The sequence below is a fragment of the Poecilia formosa genome, unplaced genomic scaffold, assembly GCF_000485575.1.
Source record: "Poecilia formosa unplaced genomic scaffold, Poecilia_formosa-5.1.2 Scaffold67, whole genome shotgun sequence".
NCBI classification, from domain to species: Eukaryota; Metazoa; Chordata; class Actinopteri; order Cyprinodontiformes; family Poeciliidae; genus Poecilia; species Poecilia formosa.
This window is the reverse complement of record NW_006800006.1, coordinates 1,029,660-1,040,757: the sequence shown is the minus strand read 5'-3', so window position 1 is coordinate 1,040,757 and position 11,098 is coordinate 1,029,660. Positions and strand designations below refer to the sequence as shown.

The 11,098-nt window shown below is 41.5% G+C and overlaps 1 protein-coding gene across 1 annotated transcript in view; it reads right to left on the bottom strand.

Annotated features, from left to right (window-relative positions):
• Positions 1 to 3,415: 3,415 nt before the first annotated feature.
• The window catches only part of LOC103139990 (BMP/retinoic acid-inducible neural-specific protein 3-like), a 41,474-nt gene continuing 33,791 nt past the window's right edge, over positions 3,416 to 11,098 (bottom strand). Inside the window, exons 6-7 of the mRNA XM_007554889.2 lie at positions 8,728 to 8,950; positions 3,416 to 4,755 (exon numbers count right to left, since the gene is read on the bottom strand). Of these exons, the coding sequence (XP_007554951.1) occupies positions 3,630 to 4,755; positions 8,728 to 8,950 (1,349 nt within the window). The 3' untranslated portion in view covers positions 3,416 to 3,629. The remainder of the gene's footprint in view (positions 4,756 to 8,727; positions 8,951 to 11,098) is intronic.

Below are 11,098 nucleotides of genomic sequence, written 5' to 3'. Positions count from 1 at the left end.
ATAACGTACTAAAATTATTTGTTGTTTACATTTTTAATAGTTTAGTTCTGTAAAGACAAAATATGTCTGGTGGTTTAGCTCTGATTTACATATCCTGCTAAATTGTGGGTTTGAATATGGCAATACTTTCTTATAACAAAATAGACCTGCAGAAAGAAATTACTAATAAAATATCTTACATATGCATAGTTGTATGGTCTTTTCCTTAGCTTTGATTGTGTATCTCACAATTTAGTAAATTATCATTGTTTATTAAACTCTGAAAACTGTGTGGCTTTGTTAATATTCTGTCCTAGAATGCGGTGAGATGTGCCCTTTTTTTGAGCCCCTTTAGTGGTCCCTGCACGGCCCTGGATGGCATAATTGTTTGACTATTTACTGATCTGTCAGGTTTCCGATATGCGTCCCCCCCAATGACAGACTCGTTCCTACGCCCTTGATCAAAATAAAAGCTTGATGTTGTGAACATCTAAAGCGGCTATCAAAATTTAAGACTTCCTGTTTTCTCTTTCTTTAGGGAAAATTATTTCTACAAAAATGAATCGATATATTTTTTGGGGGTAAAAACCTCAGTAGCTGCTCTACTGAAGTGGCTACATTCATATATTTATGCCTAACATAGCGAAAACACGACTGAAATATAAACACCCACAGGCTAAAGAAACCAAAAATATTGCTGTAATCTTTTTTGTTTGTTTTTTACTGTGTAACTTTACAAACGCCACAACATGATAATTCATCATGTTGGGCTAAGAGGTCATTCAGCTCATTTACATAAACTGCAAAAAGTCCGTTTTGGAGATAACATTTGTGGCAAACGGGGGAGCACAAACGAACAAATCAATCCTTCTTGACAGCTGGGGGGGAAAAAAGGAGCGTTTTAAGTTATGCCGTTCGGAACGGTTCATCAACACATCTCCTCTCGCAGTGTTCTGTGCCGTGACCCTGAAAGCAAATCATTTAAAATGGATGCCCTGCGAAGCAGCTCCAGCCAATAACAAGCTGAAAGTTTTACAGACTGATTAGTGGGATGAGGTGAGTGTCTATAAACCCATATTTGCCTTCCAAATGGAAGCCCCGCTACCACTGTTTCTTATTCCCTTCTTCCCAGCACGCCAGAGCTACTCTGGAGCATTTCCAACAACTCTGCAGCACATTTTCATGCCCAGATGCAGAATATTTGCTTGTTTAAAAGGTTTAAAAGCACAGCAGATGCTCCCTATTAAACCCAAGGACTTAACCCTTTCCTGGGATTCGGTCCAGATTTTTGTAATATTTTTTTCCCCGCAGTCCTTTCTGAACACAGTGCAAAACTTTCTATTTGGTTGAATATTCCAGTTGCAGCTTTACAAACTTTAACTCAACGAGAACATGAAGGAGGAATGCGGGGGGAGGGGTTAGCAGTCAGGTTGTAAAACAGAACTATAAAAGGTGATTATTCAGAGAGAGGACTAAATTAGCCAATACTCGTCTTATGTTTGATAACTCAATAAAAATGCTCACAGCCTGGAGACAGAGCTGTGTCTGAAAACCAGCCACTGAACACTGAAAAATCAATGCCAAAGCTTAAAAGCAGCCTGTTGGAAGTGGTGCTAAAACTTGTAATGAAGTCGGTGCCTCGAGCTCAGTTTTAAGCCCCGACAATCGATCGTCTGCCACGTAAACCGATTTAAGATTACCATTCCGGCCGGGTGCGTCGTACAGTAACTGTGCGTGTGGGTTTTGGAGCCGCTCATCTCACAATCAAAACACCGTCGCCCGGGCCTCGTTCCCATTCATTCGGAATGACGGCATCAGAGAAGATTGTGTCTGTCTTCAATCTCGGTTCTTCGCGCGTGCGGCGAATGTTGATGAAGCCACAATTTTTCGTTTCGCGAGCTCACCTAGATGCCAGGCCAATCAAAGCAGCACCACGGCGGCTACCCTGTGGCTCCCAACGCCGACAACCCTCGGGGGGATTAAAGTTGATTTCCATTTCGGCCAGAACCACTCTGAAGAGAGAGAGCGCGTGCGAGGTGCCCCGGAATCGCCGTGGCGCTGGGTGAGCGCGCGCGCGCTGTCCGTGCGGCTGATATCCTCGCTCTGCTGTTGTTTGATGCCGGGCATGTCTCTGCAGCTGCCCCACTCATCCATCACAGTAACTGTGAATGGCGTACAGGGACGGCGGAGGAACCGAAGAAGGCAACTCCCAGCCCTCCTTCCTCTCACTATATACTTAGTAATCAGTGGCGATGCCGCTCGCTGAATGGAGAATGGGGACCTTGTGTTCTGAGGTTCCAGATGGGCAAAAACAACACAGCACACACACCACTCAGACTCTCAAGTGGGAAGGAGAGGAACGGTGTGTGTGTGTGTGGGGAGGGAGAATAAAATTTGATTATGTGTTTTTGTTATTTGTGAAAAAAAACCCCCACACATTTCAGACGCTCGAAGATTATTCAGAGAAGAGTCTAAGTGTTAAACTAGGGTTGGAAAAGTGTTCACGGCCCTTGAATATTTTCACTTGTCATGTTAAGAATTCAAACGTCAGTGTGTTTTGTTACGGTTTTATGCCAATATAAAGTGGAAAGTAACTGCTAATAGTGAAGTGGAAGGAAAATTATACAAAAAATAATAATTCTGACAATTGTATTGTACATTTGGAGTCGGACGTCAATACTTGGTAGAACAATCTTCCACCACCATTAAAGGTGCAGGTCTGTTGGACAGATTTGATGCTGGTAATTTTCTGCCAGTACATTTTCATTTTTTTAAAGTAATTTTTGCATACAATGTGATTTTTAAGTGGGGAATGAAAAAAGAACTTAGGTCATCTTGACATCACTTAACGTCGTTTTTCGTTTGAGAGTGAATGAAAGATTTGGACTATTTTTAAGAGCTAAATGAGGATATTTGACAAAGAAAAAGCTGCAGCAAGGCACACATTCAGTTTGTCTTGGTGTCTTGAGTGGGTTAGTTCACTTATAACAAACAATACATCTGTCTACACATATGTGTGAAATAGCTAGCAAGCAAGGGTATGTTAGCAGTAAGTTAGCAGTAGCCTCAACCTTCTCAAGTCACAGAACCCAATGAAGACGTCTGAGTGTGAACTCTAAGATAGAATATCTACAAATAGATATTTGTAAAGAGCAAATTTAAGACTTGTAATTAACATATTGAAAGTCAGTGTACATTTTGTTTTTATGAATTTAAAACATTTTAAGGCCTTAATTGTAGATACACTAATTTAAGACTTTTTAAGGATACACGCTCTAATATCAGATTTTTAGAGTTTTTCATCGCCAAAAATACAGAAAAGGTCCAGATTTCTAATTAAAACTTAAAAATATTGAGACAACCTGGTAAAATGGGTAGAATTTCAAGGGGTAAATACTTCTCAAAGGCGTCATATGAAGATGATTTTTAAAATATATTTTTTGGAAAGGAGCTCCAGAAATCTGCAACTGAAAATATAAAAACAACCATCAAATTTAATTGCACGTTGTGTATGTACAGCACAGCCGTAAACAACATACCACACACGACACAATATGATCCAGCTGCCCATGGATTCTAGTCCTGTCTGTGCCGAGAAAAGAGTAAAAAAAAGGAAAAAAATAAAAGCAAAACATTGAGTAGCGAGGCCATTAGCTGCATAGCTTATTTGCCTCGTACTCTGTGTAGTTTGGATGTTTGGCACTGAAAGCTTGCAGGGCAGTGAGTATCCGCGTCACATCGGCGCCGGACAGCTTGAGCCTGTGACGGAGCAGGCAGGCGAACAGGTCCACATGCGGTGCCCCCGGTGGAGACAGGCGGTTGACACGGTAACGCAGCTCCACCAGCTGCAGCAGGGCCGAGTCCTGGGATCCCTGAGTGTACGGGTAGTCTATCTGCAGGATCAGGTCCTGGATGGCTTCAGGGTCAAAGTGCACACTGTACCCGAACAGCTGCATGCTGTTCACCTTCATGTAGCCGACGTTGCTGGACGGCTCTGGGTCCTCGGGTGGGTCGCTGTACAGACTTGCGTTCTTGCTTCCTCCCGCTGAGTCCCTGCTGTAACTCCTCAGGTAGAAGTGGACGGTCTCAAAAAAGCTCTTCCACCTGTTTCCCAGAGTCAGTGTCCAGTTGTAGCAGTCCAGCGGGATGTCCAGCCTGGTGCGCTCCCAGTTGGGATATCCGTGCTGACCGATAGGCATGGTCCAGCTCTCGGAATGGCTGCCCCCAAAAGGGTTGACGAACAGCGACAGGGTGGGCTCCAGGGTGCTGTTCCTGGTGAGACAGAACTGCAAGGCGAGTCCCAGGAGCACGTGGACCCGGTTGGATTTGACTCGGTTGCTCTTGAGTGTGAGCAGCATCCTCTTCCTCCAAGAGGGGTCGAACCAGGTGTTGATGCGCACGTCGTTGCTCACGAACACGCCATGCAGCGCCAGGCGCGGGTCGCGGCGCTGAATCAGGAAGCGCAACTCCAGGTCCTGCAGGTCTCTGTCGCTCTCCATGCCCAGGTAAGGGTCGGTGGGGTCGGGCACGGCGGGGCGGCACGCCCCCTGGGTCAGGGTGAAGCCCGGGTTGCAGCCGGCGCACCGGGTCCGGTTCTCGGCAGAGCAGGAGGCGCAGCGGGGGCCGTCACCCACGGAACAGGGCAGTGGCCCCTTGCACGGCGGGTGGTCGTAGGGGCAGGAGCAGCTGCGGCTCCTCTCGCTGTAAACGCCCACCTGCTTGTTCTCGCTGCAGTACAGCGTGGAGAGAGCGCGGTTCAGCCAGAAGAGCAGGGACCTGAGGGGAGAGACGACAAGCTGACTGAGTAGGGATCAGGCCTGGAGATGCCACGCTGCTCTACTGGCTCCATTAGGATAATAAAATAATTTATTAGCCCTATGAAGTGGCATTTAGTTCAACAAAAAAACTTAAAATGTCACAATTTAAAAGCAATAAATTTGGACTTTTGGAGCCTTTCATTTTTAAAACATACGGTTGAAACCAGATATTGACACACTGTATAAAAAGACACAAACACATTTTTTTCTCCCTGTCTGAAGTTAAATCAGACCAAACTTTTAGCTTAATTAGAATTACCAAATTTATTTCTATTTGCTAAGTGCCATAAAACTTGGCGAGGACATTTTTTAGAATTTGTTTTGTAACTTTCCTCATATTTAAAAGTTGACATACATTTGATCAGTATCAGGGATAACTGTCTTTTAAACTGTATGTGTTGGGTCAAACCATTTGGGTTTCCTTCCATAAACTTCTGATATGATAACTGACACATCTGAGATAAATCAAGGCACACCTGTGGATGTGTGTGAATATCTGGTTTCTACTGTATCTGTATTGTTTTATGCCTATTGTTAGAAACAGTTTTTTTTTTTTTTTTTTTTTTGACAAAAATAGGAATATGTCAAATAGATGTGTGTCTGCATAGCACCGGAAAGAAGGAAGATGATCTTAGGTTTCCCAAAATTCTACACAGGAAAAGTGGACGAGATTTTTGAAAGTAAAGAGGACAAATGTCTCCATGGAAAAAGTCACTCTGTTAGAAACGCATCGTGTCCCAGGATAATAACATTTGAATCTTGGCTGTGAGACAAGGACACAACAAATATCACATGACAAAAACAACAAAAACAACAAGCTCTAGCAGAGTCAACAGCCAGACCATTGAGGCAAACATAAGTGTTGTTTATGAGAATAAAGTGTCTCAGATAAAAAGAAATAAAAGGTAAAATTACTATTTATATGTTTTTTATGTGTCTTCTGTGCTAAACACCTGCTTATGTCCACAGATCACTTCATCATATAGATAAGACCGTTCTCTCCAAATATCTGTTTAATGTAATACTCTTGTTTATGAATAATAATTAGCGAGTCTTGGCTAATTTTCTCAGAGCCCATTTCAAACAGGCAAATTATTTGGCCTTTTTTTCTTTTTTTAGAAAAAATAATGTGTGAGAAAACAAACTGTAGATAGACAGTTTGAGTTTGGGGTCCTTAAGACGCCATTTTGGCTACATTACAGTAATAAAGTTTGAGTATCATGAGTACAACACAGACTGATTATGTGAAGAAAATGTTGACTTTCAGCTGCTTCCATTCACTGTTTCTAAGTTTAACACAAGCACTTTGTGGGTTGGAACTAGCACCTAAACTACAGCATGAACCAAAACACAGAGAATTTCTGTGTTTTGAATTTCCATTTTTGGTGACAAACAGTCCACTGTGGCCAATTACTAGTAGACTGGGCTCGCTATTAAATCCCTGGGTAGTGTGCAAGTCTGTTAGAGTTCCTAGCTACTGCTCTTGGGTTTATTCCTATTCACTTTGCAAGCTGCTATTTAAATTTTTCACCAAAGTAACATCCGAGGTGGATTCATTCCCTTTAGGTGCTCACCCTATTATGTTCTGATGTTAAAGTTCAGTAATTCACATATAAAGTCACCAAAATGTTGCGATTTTTGGCCCGGTATCTGCAGATTTCAGCAAGTCGAATGTAAGACTTTGTAATGCCAGCTTGTATAAAATTTAAGACTGAAAAAATTACAACTATTGAGAATGGTTGGGGGTCCTGCTGGCTCGTAAGGGTTGGCAACAGAAATGAGCCTGTGGTAAAAGCGAACATCGTCCAGCCAACTTGCTCTTCTCCATGATGGATGCAAAAAAAAAAAAAAAAGCCAGCTGGCTGAATAGCAAAGGTATATTAGCAGGTACTTACCGAGCGCCTAGAGTCACTGAATGTAATGACTCAAACTTTTGCCTGACAGAAAAGTAAAAATTTAAGACCTGTGATAAGCATATTTAAGACAACTTACATTTTTAAAATGAATTTAAGACATTTTAAGGCTTTCATTTTACTGCATGAATTTATTTTTTTAGGACTTTTTAAGGATGCCAGTGTAAGGAAGTATATCCCCTACACTACAATTGCATCTGCACCAAACTTACTGTTCTCTTAGCAACTGTTGCAACCAGACCCATCCAGTGGATTGCTAAACATAAAGGCCTCTCTCCAGAGAACACGTATCCACTGCTCTACAGTCCAGTGGTGGGCTACCTCTCGGCAATTCATTTATCGTTTTGCATTCCACTTGTTCACATAAACTGCTTGGGGAAGAAAACAGATTCCATGAAAGTTTTCAGAGCTACTCTGAATGCCGTATAGAGCTCGGAGGTCTGCATCCGTTTTTTCTAAAGAAACTTCAGCTGAACCCCTCGTTTAGTGACTTTGAGTGGCATTCCGCTTTGTGAGCGCTTGTCATTCCTAATCCCTCCCACTTTGTTATAATTCCACCAACAGTTGACTGTGGAATATTTAGTATGGAGGAAATTTGGACTTATTGCACAGACGGTATTCCGATCACAACACCGCACTGGAATCCACCGAGCCACTGAAAGAGGCTCATTCTCTCACAAATATTTCTAGCGGCAGTCTGCATGCCGATGCGCTGGGTTTTATACACCTGTGGCCGTGGAAGTGATTGGAACACCTGAATTCAATCATCTGGAGGGGTGAGCGAGTGCTTATGGCAACACAGAGTAGCAACAAAAACCGAAAAGGGGGAAGTTATAAAACACATTCAGGCGCCACTGGATTAATAAAAGCCAGCACATCATGTCCGAAGGGGGTAGAAAACAATTACAAGCAGGCCTGTTGCAATAAGCAATACATCAATTAATCACATGATAAATTGAAACGAGCTCAATGATTTCCATTTGCGTGATTTATTGTTTTTCTCTTTTCTCTCTCTCTTACTAACAAAATCTAGATGACTGAAGTCTTCAGTCTGGTGCTTTAGCAACTAGAAGGGCAATTTTGTTTACAGATTCTTCATAATTCATTTTATTTGTTGTTTCTGTTGTTTTGTTTATTTATTGTTGGATATTCAAAGTATCTTAAGGATCCGGTGTTAAACGTTCATAAGAATGTAAAGTTCATTGATCTTTGAGAAATGCATTAATATGCCATCACCATCATGTGACTTGAAACTGGTCTCCAAACAAGCAATATTGTTGTTTATCACAGTAATAATTTATCGTCCAGCAGGCCTAATTACAAGAATGAAAACAACAATTTGTGTGGAAAAAGAACATTTAAATTGTGGATGACAAAAAAATTAAAATAGGCCAAACCAATTCAATCTCCACAAGTAGAAGAAACTTGAAGCAGAGTTGCTGTCAGAGTGTGATGGTGAGGAGCCAGAAGGACTAATATGAGAAGCACACTGACGGGCTCGGCATCATTTAGCTAATTTTCCTGCCAGAAATAGCTTTCAGTATGGAGTGTTGATAAGAGAGCCATCAAATCTGCGAGAGAGAAAGCATCCAGGTGGGAGTGAAATGACTAACTTATCTATCCCCGCAGCAGCAGGAATACTTATTTTTAATAAAATGAAATATTTGATGAGAAGTTTTAAGATGACATATTTAGAGTAATTTTGTGCCAATGGTTAGAAATTTGTGGGTTTTTTTGCTTTGTTTTTTTTGTTTTTTTTGCCAGACGTGTTCCTTTGTCTTCCGCTGGCTAGGGAAGCACTTCGCTCCCGTCAGCACTTTTCTTCGCTCTCGCCGGCTACTTTTCCTCAAGTGCCTTCTAATAAGCGCCGTCTCGCTCTGCTGCTTACTCTCTCTTTCCCCCTTTCTCTCTCTCCGCCTCGCGCATAAATCATTCTGGTAATTATGGGTTCCGGGGAGCAGCTCGGGTTAACGCAAGCATCCCTCCCTCTCGTTCCCCCCGGCCGTCCCGCGTCTTACCTCGGCCTCGGCAGGATAATCCTCGGCGGCTTTCGGCACCTCTTGCTGAGGCTGAAGAGCTTGTTAGTGGTGCGGCGGGCTCTGGCCAGGAGCTGCTTGCTGCTGGTTTCCAGCTGCCTGTGGCGCTGCAGCAGGCCGCCGTCCATGCGCCACAAGTGCTCCACGACAGATGTGTTCACAGCGTAGTGGACTGGCAGCTTCCCAACGAAGCCTCGGAACTCCTCTGGTAGGAAGAGGGAAAATGAATAAATGAACTGGGCCCGTGGCTACAAACCCAAAATTAACAACATCCAGAGAAAAAAAAAAAAAGGAACTTCATTCTTTGTTGTCTGCCTGGCACAATGGAGCGGCGAAACAGTGGAAGTAACCGCAGCGAAGCGGGAGGAAAACATTTTACATGTATTTATATTTTCTTTGCTGGTCAGGTCAGAAAACAAGCAACAGCGTCCGGCTAAGAAAGCTGTGTCGATGTTAGCATTGAATGTAAAAGTATTCACACCCGTTTAACGTTTGGACCTTCATTTTTCTGGCTCTTATCTAAATTTTTGGATTTCAGTTCCATTCATACAACGTATTGCATTATTATTAGGGCAATATTGAGAAAAATAAATAACAAAGATAATATGATGAGAATAAAGTCATAGTATTATGAGAATATTGTCATAATATTCTCGTAGGACTACGACTCGATCCTCATTATTTAGACTTAATTCTCTTACGATTTTATTCTTGTAATATTATAAGTTTGTTCTCAATTTTATGAGTTTATTCTTGTAAAATGACTATTCTCATAATACTGTGACTCTATTGTCATAGTATTATTACTTTATTCTTGCAATTTTAGCTTTTTTTTATCTTTTTAGTGTGAGCCTAATACTCTCCACTCTCTTCACTAAAAATCTTTTTTTCTGTATGTTAACGTAGACTAAAAGGTACCGTATTTTCTGGACAAAAAGTTGCAGCTTTTTCAGTTCGAGGCCCTGCAATTTATATGTTTTTTTTTCTTTTTTTCTCTTCATGACATTTTTTGATTGAAGTGTTTTACATGAACCAAGGATTAAGCATTACAGTTTGAAACCACAGGGAACGCTAAATGCAGGCCGACACCTTACTAAAAATGAAAGATGCTCATCATGAAGGGGTTGAATAAGTTTGGAGGAATGTCGTGGTTGCATTGATTCACAAACATTAATTGTGAATGATCTGTTGCAAACAGCTGCTAGTTTACACATTTTGCCAATAAGGTCTACTTTCCAAGTGGGTGATGAATCATTTTTACAAAGAGTTGAACTTTTTGAAGGTTTTTTGTGGCTCTAGTGGCCTTTATTCTTTGGTAGCTGGGCAGGAAGACGGGCAGAGAGAGAAGGAACCGGGGATGACTGCGTCCAGGACTGTAGCCTCTGCATTTGGTGCGCCTGCTCTACCACTGAGCCATGTGGCGCCCCATAAAGAGTTTTATTGAGGTGGATGAAAGACCATCAATAATTTCCCCACCTTATCAGCACACAGCCAGCAAAAGGCATAAGCACACTAAGGTGCTGTTTATGGATCCATGGGAATATGGCGCTCCCAAAAGTAGAATAGTTCTCACATAAAACACATATTTTAAAACTTCATTACTACTGTTAGGTTTATCAAGAAATAACTTAATTTTAAATCTATTTAAAAAAAATCTCAAATAGCAATTTTTTTTAGTTATTAAAGAACTGACCAAAATACCTTATGTACCGACTAGGTAACTTATATGGCACTGAGAACTATGCATCTTTTTCCTGTTACTTCCCAAATATGAACTATGTTGTAACTGTTAGAGCTAAACTATGAAACAATGGGTGTTAAATAAAAAAAAAATAGCGAGCAAATTTGAAAATGTAAGAGATATTATAGGTGTGACATCAAATGTCTAAAGTATGAAGTTGTTTTTATTTTTATGAATGTGTCTGAACCAAACACACCAGTGAATCATAAGTGAATGGAAAGCCGAGGATTTTGTTCGAAAGCAACCTGCCTATGCTAAGTTATGTGCGATATGGAAGCGTTTCCGCAACTCACCACCAGCAACAAGGCTGGTGCATAAATGTTTTTAGGTAAAAGAATCCTGAAGGTAATGCTGTACTTACTGGCACTACGTCTTAAACATAATAACAAAGCACCCCAACCTCTCTGTAGATGTTTTCTGTACTATTGTTCCTTATCAAGTTTCTAATAATTACCAGAAGACTGTATGAAAACCATGAAGACCATCCACATTCTAGCAGATTTTTTTCTTTTTTGCATCGATGTGTTAATCATGTCTAAAGGAGCCAAAGAAACACATTTTTCTCTGACAATTCTTCCGGTCTCTCATGGTATTACTGCTGCAGTACAAATG